This window comes from Lactuca saligna, chromosome 9 (assembly GCF_052625555.1).
Source record: "Lactuca saligna cultivar CGN05327 chromosome 9, ASM5262555v1, whole genome shotgun sequence".
Taxonomy (NCBI): domain Eukaryota; kingdom Viridiplantae; phylum Streptophyta; class Magnoliopsida; order Asterales; family Asteraceae; genus Lactuca; species Lactuca saligna.
In genome coordinates this window covers 9,748,745-9,771,483 of record NC_136425.1, presented here as the reverse complement: position 1 = coordinate 9,771,483, position 22,739 = coordinate 9,748,745, and the positions used below count along the sequence as shown (strand labels likewise).

At 33.6% G+C, this 22,739-nt stretch overlaps 2 protein-coding genes and 2 pseudogenes across 2 annotated transcripts; 2 read left to right on the top strand and 2 right to left on the bottom strand.

The window, feature by feature from the left end:
- The first annotated feature begins 3,990 nt into the window (after window positions 1-3,990).
- On the top strand, window positions 3,991-5,335 carry LOC145015971 (myricetin 3-O-methyltransferase 3 pseudogene; annotated as a pseudogene).
- Window positions 5,336-6,174: 839 nt separating this feature from the next.
- LOC145015970 (transcriptional corepressor LEUNIG_HOMOLOG-like) lies at window positions 6,175-12,782 on the bottom strand (annotated as a pseudogene).
- A 2,966-nt stretch (window positions 12,783-15,748) lies between these two features.
- Window positions 15,749-18,405, top strand: LOC145017732 (uncharacterized). Its single transcript, XM_078975705.1, has 5 exons — window positions 15,749-15,875; window positions 17,139-17,217; window positions 17,313-17,410; window positions 17,487-17,803; window positions 17,909-18,405. The coding sequence occupies exons 2-5, from the start codon at window positions 17,209-17,211 to the stop codon at window positions 18,277-18,279; spliced, it is 795 nt and encodes a 264-aa protein (XP_078831831.1). The 5' UTR covers window positions 15,749-15,875; window positions 17,139-17,208; the 3' UTR covers window positions 18,280-18,405.
- A 494-nt stretch (window positions 18,406-18,899) lies between these two features.
- Window positions 18,900-21,187, bottom strand: LOC145017301 (putative serine/threonine-protein kinase PBL25). Its single transcript, XM_078975353.1, has 5 exons — window positions 21,106-21,187; window positions 20,316-21,030; window positions 19,982-20,208; window positions 19,706-19,895; window positions 18,900-19,564 (listed from the first exon to the last, which is right to left on the bottom strand). Exons 2-5 carry the CDS (start codon window positions 20,929-20,931, stop codon window positions 18,963-18,965), a joined length of 1,635 nt encoding a protein of 544 aa, XP_078831479.1. The 5' UTR covers window positions 20,932-21,030; window positions 21,106-21,187; the 3' UTR covers window positions 18,900-18,962.
- Between the last annotated feature and the right edge of the window lie 1,552 nt (window positions 21,188-22,739).

Sequence of the window (22,739 nt, the reverse complement as noted above, 5' to 3'; positions counted from 1 at the left end):
CTTCATCGCTCTCCTCTTCCTTCAGTTGATTCAGTTGTCCATGAGTTAATTGTAGAAGAGACTTGTATCAAGTCCCATGTAGATAAAGGGTTTAAAGCAACCTCTACTCATACTCTCGCTCCTGTTGTGCTTGTTGTCTCCTCCAGTTAATCTCGACAACCTTCAAGAGTCGCTTATGATGAGTTTGCATTCTTCAAACAGAAGAATCATTGGAAAGCTCAGTGTCCATTGTTAGTCAACAAGGGTAAATCTGGTCAATCTCAGTCAGGGAAACAAAATAGGTCTGGTCAACAAAAGCACCAGTCTCGTTCCTCTAGTACTCCTCCATGGACCCCTCGTCCTCCACACTTTGTTGATGCGGTTCCACCAGTTGACACGGAATCTGTTAGACATATGTCACCATCTGCATTGGATCCCAAGGTGTTTGAGAGCTTTAGACAATATTTGGCTTCTAATCCCACTGCCATGTCTGCATCTATGTCTCACTCTGGTCCTTCTTCATTTGACACTTCAGGTATTCCCTCATCTTTGTGGATTTTAGATTCTGGTGCAACCCATCATATGACTCCTCATTTGTCATCATTTACTTCTTTTTCGCAAGTGTCATCCATTTCTGTTAAGTCTGCTAGTGATACATCCATGCTAGTTGAGGGCGTTGGGTCTGTCTCCGTTTCTCATATAACTCTTCATGATGTTTATTACATTCCCAAACTTACTGTGAACCTTGCCTCAGTCAGTCAGTTATGCAAGTCTGGTAACTGGGTGTTCTTTTCTGATTATGGCTGTGTTAATCAGGATCAACACACCCAGAAGGTGATTGGGATCGGCCGTAGGGTGGGGGAACTATATGTCTTGGAGGTCCTCAAAGTATTTGTTGTTGCTGCTTCCAGCATTGATTTATCTTCTTTTCGTTTGAGTCCTTTGTCGTCTGAGTTTTATCTTTGGCATTCTCGTTTGGGACATGTGTCTGTATCACGGATGAATTTCTTAGCATCTGGTGGTGTTTTGGTGTCATTTAAACTCTTGTGATATTTCTGATTGTAGTGGTTGCAAACTAGCAAAGTTTTCTGCTTTACCCTTCAATAAAAGTATGTCTTGTTCTACTGCTCCTTTTGATATTATTCATTCTGATGTGTGGGTTCGTGCACCAGTATTCACATAGGGTGGGTAAACCTATTATGTATCTTTTATAGATGATTATACTCGATATACATGGGTTTATCTTATGAAACGCAAATCTAATTTCTTTGGTATTTACAGCAATTTTAGAGCTCTTGTTAAAACTCAACATTCGGCTGTGATTAAGTGCTTCAGGTGTGACTTAGGGGGAGAATATACCTCTAATGATTTCACTAAGTTACTTTCTTCTGATGGTACCATACACCAGTCTTCGTGTATTGACACACCTCAGCAAAACGGTGTGGCAGAATGAAAACATCGTCATATTGTTAAGACTACCCGCTCTTTGCTCCTGTCTGCACAGGTCCCTAGTGCCTATTGGGGAGAAGCAGTCCTAACTGTTGTTTATGCGATTAATCGTATCCCTACTTCATTGAATTCAGGAATATCTCTTCTTTTCATGTCAAGTCCACCAAGCTACCAGATTTTTCTTACTCTACATATGCAGGACCGTTTGCTTCATTTATAGCAAGCATCCATCATATGTCTGAACGTGAATCATATAGAGAAGTTGTTTCAGATCCTCTTTGGCAGAATGCTATGGCTGAAGAACTCACTGCTCTTCATCAGAATCATACATGGGATTTGGTTTCTCTTCCTCCTGGGAAACATACGATAGGTTGTCGTTGGGTGTACAAGATAAAAACAAAAGCTAATGGCTCTGTTGAACGATGTAAGGCTAGACTTGTAGCAAAAGGGTATTCCCAACAGTATGGTTTTGACTACGAGGATACATTTGCCCTAGTTGCAAAGATGACGACAGTTCGTACTATGATTGTAGTTGCATCCATTCAGCAGTGGAAGATCTTTCAAATGGATGTCATGAATGCCTTTTTGAATGGTGACCTTCATGAAGAGGTTTATATGACCCCTCCTCCAGGAACTCAACATCAACCAGGTGAGGTTTGTCGGCTTCGCAAAGCTTTGTATGGGCTCAAGCAAGCCCCTCGTGCTTGGTTTGAGAAATTCTCCACAGTGATTACCTCTCTTGGATTTGTCTAAAGTAATCACGATTCTGCTCTGTTTGTTAGATGCTCGAGTGCAGGATGGATTCTTCTATCCTTATATGTGGATGACATGATTATTATAGGTGATGACCATTGTGGTATTGAGTCTTTGAAGCATGATCTAGCTCGTCGATTTGCTATGAAGGATTTGGGCTTGCTGCGTTATTTCTTGGGTATTGAGGTCGCTCAGTCTAAGAAAGGGTACCTTCTTTCCCAGACTATATATATATATATATATATATATATATATATATATATATATATATATATATATATATATATGACTTGTTTACACGGGCGGGACTTTCTGACAATCAGACTGTCGATACCCCTCTTGAAACCAATGCTCGATACTCTCCAACTGATGGTGTTCCTTTGTATGATCCGAATCTTTATCGTATTGTGGTGGGAAGTTTGGTTTATCTCACAGTCACTCGTCCAGATATTGCTCATGTTGTTTATATTATCAGTCAGTTTGTTACTGCACCTACTTTTGTTCATTGGGGAGCTGTTCTTCGTATTCTGAGATATCTTCGTGGCACTCAGTTTCAGACTCTCTTGTTTTCCTCGACATCTTCTCTTGTTACATGCCTATAGTGATGCTGATTGGGATGGTGATCGTCATGATCATAAGTCTACCACTGGATTTTGTGTATTTCTTGGAGAGTATCTTATTTCATGGAAGAGCAAGAAACAGGATGTTGTCTCTAGATCTTCCACGGAGGCTGAATATCGTGCTATGGCTGTAACTACAAGCGAGATTATTTGGTTACGATGGCTGCTTGTGGATATGGGAGTTTACATTTCTTCACCTACTCCCTTGAATTGTGACAATAAAAGTGCGATACAAATTGCAAAGAATTTTGTTTTTCATGAGCGGACAAAGTACATTGAGATTGATTGTCATTTTACTCGTCATCATCTGCAGCTTGGGACCATTTCGCTTCCCTTTGTTTCATCAACTTTGCAGCTTGCGGATATTTTTACGAAGGCTTTATCGGCTTCTCGGTTTCGGTTCTTATGTGACAAACTCTCAATGCTTATTGTTGCGGCATTGTGAGTTTGAAGGGGGAAGTTAGTCTATATTATTAGCCCGCTTGTTTATGGGCCCTTTTTGTCTTTAGCCCATTAAGGTTTCCGTTTAGCTAGTATTTATATCCGTTTTATTCCTTGTAGTCTTTATGCTTTTCTCTGAGAACCCTTTTAATTTCTCTTTGATATAATCATATGACAATGTTATCAATTGTAAAATCAAAAAGCTGCGAAACATAAAAGACATTTTCCTATAGATTATTAGATAAAACGAGAAAAAACTGTCAAACCTAAGGGATTTTAACTAATTTCCCTTGTGCGGGTAGTTGGTGCAAGTCTTAAACCCACGTTTGCGTGGACGCATCAAAGTACATATCACCATTTGGTTTCTTTCCAAACTCTAATCGTTTTTTGACTCTTTTGTTTAATGGTTTTATCAATATACCCGACTGCTCTTAGTCATTCTCTCACTCGGTTATTCCACCCAATACGTACATACACACTATATAATAATATAAATAGATACATAAAAATAAGGCCTAAAAATTTGGAGGCCCTGAGCCATCGCACATGCTGCCCTACCCACTATGACCATGCACCCAATACGTAACACTACATATCATTGAAAAGTACAAACTTTAATTTTTTGTTAAAATGTTAAATCAAAGTGTAATTTTATTTGAATACTACAAGTCTACAACGACGGAAGACCAAATATTATGTGTATATATAGCATCTCATTCATAGCAAACATTCACCGGTAAGTTGAATCATGGAGTCACTAGAAGGAGATTACAACATGTCAATTGAAGAGGAAGGGTTGCTTAATGTGATGCAAAAAAATAGAGCAATTGCTCTTCCCATGGTCATCAAAACTGCCATTGAACTTGATCTCTTTGAGATCATGGCAAAGGCTCCTAATGGCCAATTCTCTTCTCTTGATCTTTCTTCTAGTCTTCCCACACAAAAACCAGAGACTCCTGATTTAATTGAACGCATTCTTAGGTTTCTTGCTAGCCAGTCCGTTCTCACATCCAACCACGTTAAAGATGAAAGTGGGAATTCTAAGACGATATATGGCATGACCCCACTGTCAAATAACTATGTTCGAAATCAAGAAAGGACTTCTCTTGCTTCATCAGTTCTCCTGATCTATGATACAATATTAGTTGATTGTTGGTCAGTTATCTATATTTACATCTTATATGTAATTCTACCAACTTGCATGCTCAATACACTCGTGTAGTTAAACAAAATATGTAACACTTTACTTGTAATTAACATGGTAAACCATTTGATCAAACTTGGTTAATTATTCATGTGTGCTGCATAAATTAACCGATAAGAAAAATAAAAATTGAATAATTAAATAGGTAAAAAGATGAAATTTTGTTGCATAAACCGCAAAAAAGTGAAACATTGTTGTTGAAATAAACTAGTGTCATATCATAGGTTATAAAGTTGAATATTTTTTTCATCGTAAAAAAAATGTCTAAAAAGCCATTATGTTGAATAAAATGATAAAAAGATAAAAATAATATTGCTTACACCAACATTTTGCACTAAAGAAATTTGCCAAGTTTTAGTTTGTGTTGTTATCTAACATATGTTTTTCTATAAATTTAAATAATATGTATAAAAATGATTGTGTTCGGTTGGCTAATTTTTTAAAAGCACCGAATGATTATAACACAAATCACCAAATTAATTTCAATAATAAAAAAGAACACCATTAAGTTCATGAGTTTGATCTTCATATATATAAAAAATATTTGTTTTGGGACAGGTATCACCCGAAAGATGTAGTGGTGGAGGGAGAGATTCCATTTAACAAGGCACATGGAATCCATACTTTTGAGTACCCTGTAAAAGACAACAGATTCAATCAAGTGTTCAACAAGTGCATGTATGACGGCACAACAATGGTCTTGAAGATGTTTCTTGGAAGGTACAAAGGATTTGAAGGCGTAAAAAAGTTGGTTGATGTAGGTGGTGGTTTAGGTGCTAACCTTGAGATCATCGTCTCAAAGTACCCTACTATTAAGGGCATCAACTTTGATCTGCCCCATGTCATCAAGGATGCACCTTCTTCACCAGGTATCAGTTTTCATACATAAATAAATGTAAGATAGTTAATATTTGGTATGAAGGAATAAGAGAAGGAATGAAATGATTCATACTATTGGAATGAAAAAAAAAAAAATTGTTTGCTTTGGGTAATGGAATTGATTCCAGAAGCTTAAAGGAATATGATTACTTCCATTTTGCTAATTTCATTCTTTAGGCATGGGTGTTTCTTTCATTTCATCATGGAGAAGAATGAAAGTTGTAATATAAGCTATTTATATTTTTATTTTAAATCAATAATAAATAATTTTTTTAAGAATTTAGAGATATTAGTTAAGTTATAATTTTATTTTCTAAAAAAAATTGTTATAATCTTATTTGGTTTCTATTGGAATGGCCAACAAAAAGGTGTTTATTTTGCCTAATCAGATATAACAAAATAATAATAATAATAATAATAATAATAATAATAATAATAATAATAATAATAATAATAATAATAATAATAAGACATTTTTTCTAAGAATTTAATGATTTAAATTAAAATATAATTTTATTTTCTACAAATACTTTTAACTTAATCTTATTTGGGTATGAACGAGCTTTTAATATGTTCAATTTTTTAGTGTTATAAATAATAAATATTGTAGTGTTATATATATTAAAATTATACATAGAATAATATTAAAACTATACCTTATATTTACATGTAATGTAAAAGAATCAAATATTATTATACACCAACCTAATTAAACATATCAAGACTCGTTTAAATTTAATAGAGTACATAAAAACAAAATCACTTACCCGCATTCCACCGACAACCAAAAGAGCAGAATAACTTGCATGGAAGACACATGAATAGAATTGGTTTTCATCGGAAGTGAGCTCATGAATACATTCCCCAGAGGCCAGAGGCCACAGACCACACTCTCACAATCTCATCACTTACAGAAGCCAAATATTCTTCGTTCATGTCCCAGCACAAGTAGTTTACAATTCCCATATGTGCCTTACAACAACATTAATTGTATTCAAACTTAATATAAACTCAAACACAATAAATTATAAAACTTTTTTTCCTGATCACATTATATATATATACACACACAGAGAGAGAGAGAGGTGGGTTCAATTGAGAAAATAAAAAAGGTTGAGAATGAGGGAATCATTTCTGAGCCACTCATTTTATTCAAGCATAAAAAGATATAGTGGCAAACTTGTAAATATGAGAACAACCTTTAATATCAAATACGTATCTGTAGTTCAAACTCATTCATCATTCATCATCCAAATTTCTTCTCCAACTTTCAACAATCATCCAAATTTCTTCGATTAAACCATCATCAATCCATTTTTTTTGATCGGGTAAAACCGTAAAGGGGATACGAAGCAGATGATGGCGAGAGGAAAACGAGAAGCGAATCGATGAACGAACACAGCGGGCTTTGCAGCAACCCTTCGTTCACCTCACGTCGTCGGCAGCAAAGGAGACCAAGGTGAAGATTCTCCGGTGCTCGTCTTCGTCTGATTAAGGGGGAGAAGCACGGAGGTTCGTCGCCCGACTCGCAAACCGAGATGGTCTCCGTGGTTTTGACTAGACCAAAGGAGGAGGTGTTTGGTTTTGCTAGGAGATTGCGATCGGAAAGAAGCCAGAAGCGAGGGTTTGGTTTTGCTAGGAGATTGGGTCAGACGTCCGCTGCCTCTCATTTGCTTCTTGTCGGCGAGAAATGAAGAGAGAGGGAGGCAAGATAAGATGTCATCGGTGTTAGTGGGTCAACGAGCCAAGGCATAAAGGAAAACCGAGGTTCCAATCGACGGAAATAGTCTAGAAGATGGTGGCTTTTGGCTGTGGTAATCGACGGGAAGTGCTGAAAGATCTCGATGGGGTAGTTGCTGCTTCAATTGGTACGATCCTCTTCTCGTTTCTTTTATTTTGATTGTAAATCAGTTAGGTGGGTGTTTGGGTGATCGATGTTCAACGGGTGAGTAGATGGGGGAAAAGGATTTGATCAGGTTTGGTGTGTTCATCATGAACAGATGGAGAAAGGGGTTTGACTGGAAATCAACGATAACGAAGGGAGTTTGGTTTGTTTCATTTGACAGGAAAGAAAACAGATGACAATGATTTCATGGATGCTTGTTTGCTATTGTTTAATCTTGTTTGGATAGAAATGTATGGTGTGTTTGGTTTGATCATTTGACAGGAAATTTTGTATGTTATTCATATGTGAATAACATATAAAAATTATATATATTTGTAAAACTACATTATAATATTCATATGTGAATATACTGTATAATATTCATAAGTGAATATATCATCTAATATTCATAAATGAATATACTATGTAATATTCACATGTGATATACCATGTAATACTCTTAATATTCAGATATGAAAATATTATCTAATATTCATAAGTGAATATACCATCTAATATTTACAAGTGAATATATACTATGTAATATTCATAAGTGAATGCATCGTCTAATATTTAAATATGAATATACTATGTTTATTATATGTTATATTCATATATGAATGATACTTAAATTGTAAAAAATAAATAAAAATTAAGCATAGTTTTTATTCATAACTGAATAACGAATGTACTTTAGTAAAAACTTGATTCATTTTTATTCACTTATGAATAACGATAGTTGAAAATATAAAAAAAATAAATTTTTTATTTTATCTTAAAACTATATCAATATGGATGTCTATTTGTAGAGAATAAAAAATAATGAATTTTGGTATATTTAAAATCATTTTTCGATAAAAATAGCTTCTTAAAAATTAAAAAAAAAAACGAAAAAACTATGTTTTTGTATATATTAATGTAATGATTATCATAGTTTAAAGAAACATGTTTTGTTGGAAAACACATGTCTATTTCTTTCCCATTTGTGCTGGTACAACGGAGGTTTTTGCGGCAAAAATAAATGAGTGACTGAGAATAATTTCACCATTCTCAACCTTTTTTTTTGTCAATTGAACCCTCCTATATATATATATATAAGAAAATCAGCCAGATTGAATATTCCTTACCAACCTTGGAAACACGAGTGCATTGAAATGGGTTCATATTCTAGTATTGAATTTCGTTGTTGCTTTCACAGAAGCAAAAGAGATCTGTCTTCTTCGGATGAAAATCTAGTGACATAACATGTGAGGTATGTCTAGTGTGTGCATGTAGACAATAGCTTGGCTGAAAACCACATTAGTAAAACAAAAATTAACTTGAAATAATGTAAGAACATGAAGGAAGGAAAGAAAGAAAGAAAGGTTACATCAACTGCATCCCATATTCGTACAGATTGATCAAGGGAAGTGGTTCCAAACTAGGTGGAATTTGGTCTGAAACGAATATCAGTAATTAAGAACTGATGTTCTTTAGGGGTGGTCTCTGTTTGTAGGTGTAGGGTATCCATGTTCAATAGAAGTGCCTGAATATAGTAATTAAACTTCGCTTTATGTTTGATTTTTACAAGAAAAAAAAAACTAATTATATTATAACCAAGAAGCAGTTTACCTTTTTGTTATGGCCAGCACTAGCTAGCAACTTCCCATATGAAGAAAAATGACAGCACAAGACCTTCTTTCTTGTCCGAATACAGCCAACTTCCACAAAGGAAAAACCTGATAATTATAATTTTATTGGAATTTTCCACAAAAACAAACAAACATAAACTACAAACCCTTGGAAGAAGACGACTCTGTCTTGTGTTGCATCATTGCACCATAAACTTGTCTTCCATCTCTTTCATGTTGCAAAAACGATTCCACATTATCATCCCCAAAATGCTCAATGTCATCCTGCAATATGAAACAAAACTCGATTCCCACGCAATTGCATATATAATATTATAAAATTTAAGAAAAAAAACTTACGAGCTGATTTGTTGAGGAGGCAATGGCAACTGTTCCCTGATAAGAAGAAGCATACATGATGATGGTTTTGGGTAGATGGTGGAGACTGGTAGTTGTTGTTGTGATTCCAGTTCCAAGCCCTGGTGTGTGAGTTGATGCTGGGGAGCTTGGTGTATTCCCTGTGCCACTACTATTGGTTGGCCCAGTTGAAGAAGAATGTTGTTGTTTTCTTTTTCTGTTACTTTGCTAAAACAAAATTTATCAATAAAACATAAAACAATCACTTTTATTACAAATCTGGTCCCTTTGCTTTACTGAAAATCACAGCTTTGGTCCCACTTTTGATTTAAAGTATCTTATATTTGGAGTAAATTACAAAAATGGTTATCCGAGTATAGTGGAAATTAAAATAACCTGTGATTTAATTTGGGTTTTTGTGGATGACTGGATTAAAACCAACTAAATGTTGGTTACTTTTCTGGTTTCGCCATATTGTTGATGAACATAAAAAAAACACACATAAAAAAGGACAAAACAAGAAAATAAGACTGACAAAAAAAAAATAGGGTAAAAATGTCTTTTTACATGCATTTAACACTTTTATTAACAGTGTTAGTCATTGGACCAAACTCGCAATAAACTAAAACCATGAGTATTGCCCATGTAAGGTAATCAAAAGTTGGACTGAACTTGTAATTCCAATTATACTAAAGGGACTATTTTTGTAACTTACACTTATATTTAGGTATTTAAATTTAAATAAGGTAATTATGTTTATTTAAAAAAATCCAATTATACTACACTTAATATAAGTTGAACTATTAAGGAATTTTCTTTTGCTTTACAATTTATCCAAGTATCACAACACAAGATGTGATCAATGGTTTAAATTTATAATTTCATATTTAATGGATTGTGCAATTAATAGGGGATCATTTACAAAATCACAACCTGTTGCTGCAACTGGTCCTGCTGCTGGGAAGTAGATTGTTGCATCTGCGGCATCTTCATATGTTATATAATATTTTATTTGACGTCAACATCAAGGCAATAATGCAACCAAAATATTATTAATTGATGCATGTTTATTAATGGTTGTGCATAATTTGGATCATAAAAGAAAAATCATAACCTTGGGTGAATTCATTTGACCCGGGGAACCTACGGATCCATCATTTCTTGTAGGTTGACCATCTTTCATACTTTAACTGCCTCTAGGTAATCCAACAGCCCCATAATTTGGTGAAGCTCGTAAGGCTTGTTGTTGCTGTGATGCTAAATAAAACTGATTTTGGTTTTGCATATTGGGTTTTTGTACTTGCAAACCCATATTGGGGCGTAAACTGTCAATTCCTTGAAAACCATGTTGATACCAATTGTCAGATTTACCCTTCAAAGTTCAAACTAAATAATAACATAAGATGAAAGAAAGAAAAAAACCATGATAACTTACAGTTAGAGGCCAACCCTTTAATGGAAGACCTGTAACACCTTGATTCAATCCTGAATGGATGAAAATGGAACATAAAATGAAAATATACCCAAAATAAACAAGTAAAATTAAAGAAATATGTCTTACCCACACCAACCAGACTAGAATTTGACTGCAAAATTGTCTGTCCATAAATTGATGAAGGATCTGTAGGCAAGAATTTTTGTGTGTTACCCAAGTTAAGTTCTTGTTTGATTTCCTAGGATTTGTAGAAGCTCGTGAGCCAAACATGGAACAGAGAGAATAAGAAAAACATATATTTATAGAGTGTTGGAAATATATTGTATTCAACTGAGGTATCCCTTGAATTTGCTGCAAAGTTGAATATACATTTGGAGAATTGCCTGGTATCAACAGGCTGAATCAACATAAAAACAGAACATAAATACCCAACCAATCTATGGAGAAAGAATAAAAAAGGAGCATCTTTATTAATGAAAATGCTGATTTACCCTTGATTTGTGGCTGATTTCATAAGGGTCATCTTGTGGGAACCAAGAAGAGCTGGAGATGTTTCTGAAACCATAGAATGAGAATGCTTCATGGGTTCCTCTTGCAACTTCACACTAAGTGTACTACTACTGGCTGATAGCTTTCCCATCATCCCATCACCATTCATATTCATAGCATTTACAGAGCTACCAAGTGAAGGATGATTAGGATCCCTTCTTTGTAAGTGAACATTTCTTTGTTGCATCAGATGCAGTTGTTGCATTTGTAGCTGCTGTTGATGCTCTTTTGCTTTCATTTGTTATGCTTGACATTGGTTTTTGAGAATAAGAGAAAAAGAAGATGAAGTATGGGAAAAGAAAAGTGAAACCAGTTTTTCACTAGTGAAAATCTCTAGCATAAGAACAAGAAAAATCATAGAGAATAGACCTCTATATATGATGCAGCAGCCTCAGAATGCTTCTTATTTGTCCTTGCAATAAATATATCCCAGAAGACAGACCACCGTTCCAAAATAAATCTACCGGGAGCATCAATAGCTGAAATTTGAAAACTCAAACAGACTCAATTTCAAATTGCATTGCATGCAAAAGAATGATCGTTTAAAATCATTCTATGTTTCTATTATCCTTTGTAGCTCCAATCATCAATATAAAAAATAGAAATAAACCAATTAGCGAATCATCAAAGGCCTTAGCATAATGTAGATCTATAAAGGATGCCCAAATTGTACACATAAGAACATCTCAACAACATACTTACAGGATCTGTAGCAACCTTCCCTTCTGTCATGAAGGTTTTTGCGGATAACAAAGCTGCCTCATCATTGAATCCATTATCAAATTTAGAATTAGATTGTAAAAAATCTGTTGGTACAATCCAAGATCAAATTCATTAGCTGCCTCATCACAATCATTAGGTGCATGATCCTTATCCCCATCTACATTAGCTTCACCAACATCATCCATGGTCAATTTCTTACTACATGATGACAAAGCTTTGTCCTTGGTCCAACTCCTTTTCCTATTATTCTCAGGGGATAATGAGAAAGCACTTTCATTATGTAAAATAGGGGATAATGACAAAACACCTTCATTATGTAAAACAGGGGATAATGACAAAGATTTGTCCTTGGTCCAACTCCTTTTCCTATCACTAGCTTGGTTATCAGTTGTGGTGGTTTCATGTTCCTTAATTTCATCTAATTGCTCTATAGTGACCTTTTTAACAGGTTTAAGACCCATAAAGTAAGTAAGCAAAATTGTAAAACCGTGTTCAGTGTACACCCTTATGACTTTATGCTCCTTCACATATTGGGCAATATTACGAACATCATCATCGTTTCCTAGGGCACGTAGTCCAAAATGCATGTCTCTTTTGGGCAACCGAAAATGATGATAGATAACTGGAGGAACTGAGTATCCTAACCCTTTCATGATGGCATCCATTTCACGAACAGAAAACTCTTCTATATCGACCATGTCAACGTATGTCACAGTTCCATCAATGTAGTTCACATCTGGAAACTTTGTGAACTCTCCCCCAAGATGTAGCTTGATGGTAAACAGAGTAGGGTATCCTTCTTCAAAACAAGAACAAAAAAGAAGTTTCAAATGAGAGAATTTCACATAAAAATGCAACTTAGTGAGCAAAATAAAAAATACGTACCATAAACCACCATTGCGTTGAATGTTTTCTCATACAACCTTACATTCCACATTGGAACTTGCATTAACTGATCAACTCACTTTATTGAAGCGCATAAGTTGGAAATGGGATTAGGGTTCTTGATCCTTAGTTAATGACAATCGAAGTGGAAACGACTATCTATGTAATTAAGACTATAAATGTGAGTATGATCGACACTTTTATCCGTATAGCGCTAAGGGATGGATACATAAAAGGAATTTATTAATTAATTGATGAAAATACCCTCCATTTGACAAGTCAAATGGATGGTATCGAGAGGAAAAGTGACAACAATTAAGGTTTTGAACCAAAGTGGCAACAAAATGCAAACTTATGGACCATCAATGCTAGCCCAAACTTTTTTGATCCAAAGTGGCAATTTCCACCTAACCACAGGGACCATTCTTGCAATTTTGTCTACTTATTTATAAATAAATAAAAATACATTAAATATGGAGCAAAATTAAAGGTTTTTGTCATAAAAGCCCCTAAATTTACACAAAATGTTCGGTTATGTCCTAAGTCGATTTTTTGGTGCGTTAATGCCTCAAATACCGGAAATATTGTTCTTGCCCCCTGATCGGTTTTTACCTTCAACAGAGTCAACTGCTTAATCCTTTGAAAAAATTATAAAATTAGGAAGCGAAAATGGGGCTCGAAGGATTCGAACCCGAGTCTCTTCCACATATTCTAAGCACCTTACCAACAAGCTGTCCATATCTTCTTGTTATTTTAGCTGCGCAATTGAATATATCATTGACAAAATTGGTTTATCGAAAAACAAAACAAAGTTTACAAGATTTGAACTTCCAACCCATGCATACATACCACTTTGCTGAAAGATTATAAACAAATTATATATATCGTTGCAACATTATTATTATTATTATTATTATTATTATTATTATTATTATTATTATGAAATTATACACATATTTTTAAATAAGTTTTAATTGTAAAAATATATTTTTTTTCAGGTAAAAGATACGCTTTAATTGTATATGTATTATTATTATTATTATTTTATGAATTTATATATACATTCTATACGTATTTATGTTCATTAAAAATATTTATATATATAAATAATATTTTATATGTTTATATATGTTTTTATACATATCAATAGATTTTATATGTATCAGAAAAATCTAAATAACATTTCATATAAATCCTTATAAATAAGTGTATATAAACGTATAAAAATGTATGTATAAAAAATGTAATTAACTTTATAAAAATATGTTTAGCATGTGCATTTTTATTTAAAAATATATAAAATTTGTATTTATATCAAAATACGGATATGTAAATGCATTTTTATATAGAGACATTATTATTATTATTATCTTTACTATCTTATAAAAGAAATCTAACTGTTTCTAAAAATAGATTGATTATAATTATAATATTTTTTTAAGACGTCCAAATGATGAAGCTGATAGTACAAGTAACCATTAATAAAATAATATTAAATTTTAACCATATTTTGAATTCAAATATTTATCATCGAATCTCCTTATATTTCTCAGCAATTTGATATGGTTCCCTCAAATTGCGGATTTATAATTTTGAACCCTTTTAGATATCCTTAAATTTAGCATGTTGATTTAAATATCTCTCCAATCGCATATACCTCTTTGTTACTTACTCTGCTATAAAGTTCACCGTCCAAGAACAAAAAATGACTTCATTTCCCAAATAACACCATAGTTTGATTTTTTTTGTCTTCGACATGTATTTTCTTTTGTAACATAACATTTTCGTAGAGGAAACATATCACCATAAGAATTTACACGCTCCGCCGCTTTGCGCGGGTACATTGCTAGTTTATATATAAATACATTCTTTTATGTGCATTTATATGTATAATTATAATAATAATAAAAATAATAATAATAACAATTATATATAACATTTTTATAATTTTATAATAACAATAACAAGAAAACCTGTATGTTACTTAATAACTAAAGTGATTTCCGGAGGATTTTCAAATATATTTCCTTAGTTCAGTGGTATAGAACTTGACATCTTGGGAAGGAGACCCAGGTTCGAAACCTATTTCCTCCAATTTTCGCCAATGCATAGTTTTTCCGGTATTTGAGGCATTAACGCACCAAAAAATCGACTTAGGATATAACCGAACATTTTGTGTAAATTTAGGGGCTTTTATGACAAAAACCCCAAAATTAAATATAATCTGAAGGTAGTCACCGAACTTATCCATCTTATTGAGTGAGTTTGCTTGTATACGTATATTTAAAAAAATATAAGACATGCATTTAGTGAATAATAATAATAATAATAGATGTATATACACTCAAATTTGAAGGACCAGATATAATAAATTGAAGTCTAATTCTATTTATAAAGTTTATGAATAGTATATTTTAAATATAGAATAAAACTATTAATAATTCTATATTCGATGTAAAAGAATAAAATGGAGTTGGAAAATCTCTTTCTATTTTTTTAATTTTTACATCTTTTTCACATCAAATATAGAGTCACTTTATAATTTTATATAGTGGAAATGAAAATGTTTTTAGGATGGAAACGAAATGAAATAAGGAATTAATAATATCAGAATAAAATGATGGTAAAAATCAATAGTATATTATTGTTATTTATTTATTTATTTTTTAATTGTATTAAGCATGTGATTTTTTTGTTCTCATTAGAGAATTGTCGTAAATTCAAACATTATAAACTAATAATGAATTATATAATATGACATCATTTATTTGTTTACGTTTATTGTGTCTATAGTAACATTTGATAGGATAAAGGACATATTTTATTGAAATGATTCGTATTGCAGTGAAGCTAAACTCTAAAAATCATAATACGAAAGAAAAAATGTAATTTACTCTATATTTTTATTTTTAACTCCGTTACGGAGATGGATTGGAAAAAATGAAAAATCTCACAATATTGACTTTCTCGATCTTCGTAGTTTCTAGAATGTCATGGACAAGAAAGATCCACCGTCCCGTTGTTGCGCCCTCTCTATCATTATAAATTCATTGCCAGGGGTTTCTGGCTCGCTCTGCGCTCGTCTTCTTTGACTACTGAATCTCAGGTACGAGTCGCATCCTCTCTCAATTTTTTTTTTTGATGTACAGTTCTTTATTGTATGTTCGTTGAAGTTACCAGTAAATCTTGGCATTTTTATCGTATAACCTTCGCAACGCTTTAGGATTTCTAGTCGTGTTCTAATCGTTTCCACCGATCTAATTGCAATATCTGTACGATGAAGTTTGTGATCTGACATGGTATCAATTTAATTTGATGTACATACTTTCGATTGAAAAATGGAAGAATTCCCTTGTTTTTTTTTTTTTTTTTTTTTTTTTTTTTTTTTTTTTTTCCAATTTTTTGATCTACACTCGATTCCTCCCAAAATTTCCCCTAACTCTTAGAATTGGAGTTACCCCCGTAATTCGAGCTTGAATTGTAACTGGCATAGGAGAGGTTTTATGTATAATTCAACATTTAACATATGCATCGTGCTCAAAATTCTTTAGGATTTACAGTTGGCTTCCACTTTTTTCGCTGATCTACGTGCAAAATGTATGATGTAGTTTGTGATGTCAGACAAGTTATGAAACTATCAATTAACATGTGATGCTAGACAAATAATCGATTAAAATGTGATGTTCCGACCTCAATTTAGAAATTGGAAGTTTTGCTATTACATTGTAACTGGCATGTGAGGGGGTTTAGGTATTATTTCATAATATGTACAATTCTTGAGGGTTTCTAGTAGGCTTCCGATTTTTTCTCCCAATCTAAATGCAATGTGAGAATGATGAAGTTTGTGCTGTTAGACAAGGTATCAATTTACGTGTGATGTCCCAATTAGAAGTTAAAAGCTTAATGGAAAACCGACAGATTTGCTCTACTTTTTCTTTTTTAGAATAAGAATTCTCTGGTGTAGATTTTTCTATTGTCTCTTGGTCCTCAAATATTACCATAAATCTTCAAATTGCAATCACTCTATGGGATTCTTGCTTCATTTGAAACTATATGTCTAGTCTTAGCAATTCTATATGATTTCTAACCAACTTCTAATTCTTTTCACCAATTTAAGTGCAATATGCATATGGGTAAAGGTATCATTATCAATTTACATGTCATGTTCCGGTTAGCTAAATGGTAACTGATAGATTTGCTCTACTTTTTCTTTTTTCAATACGAATTTTCTGATGTTCAACCTTATAGATTTGCATCACTATCTTTGATCTTCCATGTTAAATATTTTTCTGGGGCTATTTCTTATTGTTGATTTGTTGCATCGCAATATTTTGTATTCTTAATGCATTTTTTTTCTTTGTTCAACCAGACAGAGCTCACTGTCATTCAAGATACCAAAAGACCTCACAGACAGGACATTTACATTTTAAATTTGAAATATGGCCGAGGTACATTGTTGCTCTATCAGATATTTACTAGTTACACATTTCAAATTTTTACTATTTAAGATATGAAATAACCACTTGAAAATTTTCACTAACAGGAGGGTTACAAGGTGAGTTTGCACGTGTATGATTTAAGTGGAGGTTTAGCTCGTCAACTCTCCATGTCATTCTTAGGGAAAGCCATTGAAGCCATATGGTAAGCATCATACCCCCTCCCCCCAACCTACCATGGAGCCAATTAAGCATCTGTTAACTTATATATATGAAAACAGGCATACAGGTGTGGTGGTATATGGTACTGAGTACTTTTTTGGGGCTGGTATCCAACAAACTCCAGCTGGAACAGCACCATATGGAACTCCACTCAAAGTCATTGATCTTGGTGTCACCCATGTCCCAAAAGATGTCTTTCAGATGTATCTAGATGAGATTAGCCCCCGATACACACAGGAAACCTACAGTTTATTGTCACATAACTGTAACAACTTTAGCAGTGAAGTCGCACAGTTTCTGGTGGGTGTCTCCATACCAGATTACATCCTCAATCTCCCTAACGAAGTCATGAGTAGCCCAATGGGTGCACTTATAAGTAAGTTCGTATCATCCTTTTTATTTTTTTAACTTTTCATGTTAAAGATGCATTTGAGGTTTTATGGATTCTTATCTTACACATGAAATTTGGTATGAATGACAGTGCCTATGATACAGAATTTGGAGACAACATTGAGGGCAGGGGCTGTCCCACAAGCACCTCAGTTTAAACCATCTCCAGTGAACACAATTCCTCAGGTGTCAAAGAAAGTTGATAAACCATCAGAAAGCAGCAGCCACACAAATGTAAATGTGGCCCCACCCCCACCCCCACCTGTAGATGTGCCAGCTGGCACATCACAAGAGAAACCAGTTGATCCTCTTGGTAATGCAAGGAGTAAAGTGCAAGAAGAGATTGGTAAGGAGTTTGCTGCAATGATGGCTAGTGGGACCCTTCGTGCAAGTGAGGCTGCTGCACTTGCCACCAAAAAAGTGATGCAGAAATATGGGCATATGAATGCTGCACAAAGCTGAAACAGGTTTTGTGCTTTTTTTTTCTTACTTCATCTGTGTTGAACATAAAAATTGTGGCAATTTATCCCATTCAAGAAAAACGTGTTAATGACTCCTTTTGTTGAATGATGAACTACTTCTGTTAAATCCTCTATTTCTTGAAAACTGAAATACGCATTCCATGGGGGTGGGGTGTTCTTTTCTATTCCTTGATGAAATGGAATGATATATTATAATCAGAAATTATTTTTAATATATAATTTTCAATAAGAGAGATATGTTTAAAAAAATCAAAACTTTAGTAAACAATTTTCATAATTTCCCAAAAGTTGACTAAAAATACTTCTTGATTTTATTTCTATTCTAAGATTTTACATGGTATTTAATTTATCAACTTATGTTTGACTATTTAAAATGCATATATAATATATATTTCAAATGACATGAAATTCGTTGATATGTAGTTTATTTAGCAATATATCCTTATTTGATTAATATCCTTTTTACAAAATATCGATATATCGATTTTTTTTCTCTATTTTTAAGTTTAATTTCATTTAGTTTTGTAATTCTACATAATATATATATATATATATATATATATATATATATATATATATATATATGTTTGAATGGTTTATTTGATAATAAGTCATTCCATTCCACCATACCAAAGAGACCCTGGATATGTTCTTTAGGGCAAACTAGTCATATGAATGGTGTATTGACTCCTGCACAAGGGAATCAAGAACCGCAACCACATCACTCATGGGTGGTCGGAGCGGTGCATTGACACCAAGACACATGGCTGCTATCGCTAACACTTGACTTAAATCAGATTGTGGGTATTTTCCTTGAAGCAGTGGGTCAACCACTTCCGCATATTTGTGTGGGTCCCTGATCTTTGGCTCCACCCATTGAACAAGATGCAATTCTTCGGTATCTCTCGTTAAATCAACCGCTCGTCTCCCTGTAATTAGTTCCAACAACACAACTCCGTAGCTATAAATATCTGATTTCACAGTCAACCTCCCTGTTTTTTGATACTCGGGTGCACAATATCCGAATGTTCCCATCACTCTCGATGACACATGAGTCTTTTCCCCAACTGGACCAATCCTTGCTAGCCCGAAATCAGATAGCTTCGCGTTAAAATCCTTATCCAGCAATATGTTGGATGACTTTAAGTCACGGTAAATAATCGGAGGATTATTATTCTCGTGCAAGTATTCTAGACCTTTTGCAGCGTGCAATGCTACCTTCATCCTCGTTGCCCAATCAAGCGGTCGTTTGCCACGTGGCAGATCTACAAATTTTAAAATCACAACAAAATTAAGCGCTCATGCCTTTTTATGGAGTGGGATAAAAAATTGCAACTTTTTGTACCATTGATCGACACCGAATCTGGTAATGTAATGTTATACTTGCCTAACAAAATTGTGCGTACCGAGTAGATGATTTTCGAGAGAACCAGCACGCATATATTCGTACACGAGTAGTCTTTGCTCTCCATCTGCACAATATCCGACCAAATTTACCAAGTGTGGATGGGAAAGATGGCTAAGCATCATAACCTCCACAAGAAACTCTTTGTTTCCTTGCTTTCCCTCAGGATTCAGTTGCTTTATCGCTACAACCTGATCCAAAGGAATCGAAATCATGTGATTATATTGTTACAAACACCTATGTTGAGTTGAACGTTTGTTGAGACTCGTTACTCTACCTTGCCTGTTTTCTCGAGCTTTCCCTTATAAACTCGCCCGAATCCACCTTCCCCAAGAATACATTCTTCTTTGAAGTTTTTTGTTGCTGTTGCAAGCTCCTTGAAAGTGAAAATTTTTGCCGATAGGTTTTTGTTGTCTTGATCTTTAATGTCGACCTTAACCTTTTTCGCCCTTTTAGGTGAAACATCACGGCTTTGAAGTTCGCCCGAATCTTTGTTCTTATTCTCTGCAAAATATTACGCCAATGAGCTGCTCAGTAGTGTGCTTATCACGTAAGTGGTAAATCATTGAACAATTTGGGTTTTATGGATCCCAAAGGAAAACAGTACTTACTCGATGGAAAAGGTAGACAATGGCATTGTCCGAATCTTCTCAACCTTTTAGTCTGTCTTTTCCATCTTGTTGCAAAACATGGAAGACGAATCATATTTCGTCTCTTTCCTTGTGTCGGACCTTTCTTTACTTGTGTTGGAAAACATGAAAGATAACTCCGGTTTCGCTTCTTTCCTTGCATCAAATCTTTCTTCTCATGTCTTGGAAAACATGAAAAGCATTTCATATTTCGCTTCTTTATTTCTGCGGAGTTTTCATTTGCTTCTGCTATGAAACATGGAAAACAATTTGCGTTTGGTTTCTTTTCTTGTATGGATTTTTTCTTTGGAAAACATGAGAAACAACCCATCTTTGGTGTCCTTTCTTGTGTCGCGTCTTTCTTTGCTTGGGTTGACTTTTGTGTTTGGAAACATGAAAAACAATTGGCTTTCTGCGTCTTTCCTTGTGTCGCTTCTCGTGCTTGGAAGCACGAGAAACAATTCATGTTTCGTTTCTTTCGTTCTGTCGATTCTTCTGAAGAAAAACACGGAAAACAATTCATGCTTCGTTTCTTTCCTTGTGTCCCACTTTCTATGCCTTGTCTTTTTTCTTTTGGAAAACATGAAAAACAACCCATACTTCCTTAATTCAAGAATGTTTTCGATGTCTTTGGTCAATCTCCTTTGTATATGTTGAAACCCTACCTAGAATCAAAATATGCAAAAACCTATTCTGGCTGCAAATGTAAATGTCTAATTATTAATGAATTATCAAGATTTTGACTCAATAAGAATAAAAGGGAAAGACTAACCGGGTCAATAACCCTTTTGGTTCTCTCCCATTTTTGGGAGACCAATGGGAGAGAAGACTTTGGGGAAATTTGCCAAAGAAAGTTGATTGGAATCAAATCAGGTAATTTGAAGGAATGCATAAAAAAAGGAGAGACAAAGTGTGGCTAATAATTAGTGGGTATTGTTGTTAGTTTCCGAAGAGAAATTGTCGCCTAATACACATGATGATATTGTAGTCAAAATTATATGGTGCTACTGAGAAGAAACAAAATTGATATCACGTGTTAATGAATTTTTTAAGTAGGTTGCATAAATGATTTCCCGTATAATTGAATACGTTGATATGAAGATCTAATTGGGGTTATCAAAATTATGTGTTTTGAGGCATACATGGAGTATTTAATCGTAAGTTACATCTCTAAACATGCATTAATCATGAAATTATAATAACTTATAGTATACTAAAACGAATCTTAAATCTTAAATCCTACTATCTCCGTTTCATATTTAATGTTCACTTTTGATTTTTGAATTCTTTATTCTTCAACTTTGATCTTAAATATTTTTATTTTTGTTATAAATTATTTGATGAAATTATAACAATGAAAAGACATTTAAAACACAATCCATTTATATATTTTGCATCAAGTATTATATATAAAAAAACAAAAATATTTAAAGTTAGAATTAAAGAATAAAGATTTCAAAAGTAAAAAAATGAAATATAGGACTGGAAATATTGAAGAGGCTAATTAACAATGCCAAAAAGTTTATGACTTAGCGGTATCAAATTTTTTTTGCAATGAGCCCCTCAACCTTATTGCTCGAAGGTTTTATGTTTTTGTTAGGATAAAATATATAGATTATAAATAAGTTGAAGGGTATGTGAGTTAGCAGTTTATGAAATAGTAGTTTATCAATAATAAAAGTAATCATATATATCGTGCACGAGCAACAAATGTATATAACATAATTTTAACTTAAGTTTCATCAAACCCTAGCTACTCCAATTTTGTAGGCGATTCTCATTTTCCTTGTGACAACTGTTTTGGACAAAGTGAAATTTAAATGAAGAGAATTGCTTGCTTGAAATAAGTGGTAAATGGATGGTGATCGGTTGTTTGAAATAAAGGGGAAATCACATTTTTAAGAATGTTGTCAACTTGTCATTTTAATAGTCTATATGTGATAAGACTATGATGTTTGGCATGATATCCAATAAAAAATGAAGCATGGTAAATCTAAAAAGGTATGTAAGAAAAAATGATTCCAAGACAAATATGTAATGCATTTATATCTGAATGTAATACATTTATATCTAAATGAAATTTTATCACGAACTTCTTGTATCTTATGGGTGTGACTTTTCTAACGATTTAAATAAGGCAAATATGTAATACATTTCATTCAATTAAAAAAATATTGTTGATTGTTAGCATTTGTGGACTCTCAGAATGGCAAAACAAAAGATATCAGACTACGGAAAAAAAAACATGTATATCATTGTGCATCATAACGTACTACTATAAATTATCATATAGCATTTATTCCGTATTCAATTCCTGAATCTTGACCAATATTTCTTAGTTTCAGTCAACCATAACTTTTTTGAAATTAATTGTACGCTCGTTTGAAGAATTAAAATTTCTTTTTT

Coding starts and splice junctions, on each gene's coding strand:
- LOC145017732 (XM_078975705.1), top strand. Junction 17,411..17,486: donor AAAGCCATTGAAGCCATATG/GTAAGCATCATA, acceptor ATATGAAAACAG/GCATACAGGTGTGGTGGTAT. Junction 17,804..17,908: donor CCCAATGGGTGCACTTATAA/GTAAGTTCGTAT, acceptor TATGAATGACAG/TGCCTATGATACAGAATTTG.
- LOC145017301 (XM_078975353.1), bottom strand. CDS start 20,931: ATGGGTTGTTTTTCATGTTTTCCAAAAGAAAAAAGACAAGGCATAGAA. Junction 20,209..20,315: donor TTGTCTACCTTTTCCATCGA/GTAAGTACTGTT, acceptor AATATTTTGCAG/AGAATAAGAACAAAGATTCG. Junction 19,896..19,981: donor AGCTCGAGAAAACAGGCAAG/GTAGAGTAACGA, acceptor CCTTTGGATCAG/GTTGTAGCGATAAAGCAACT.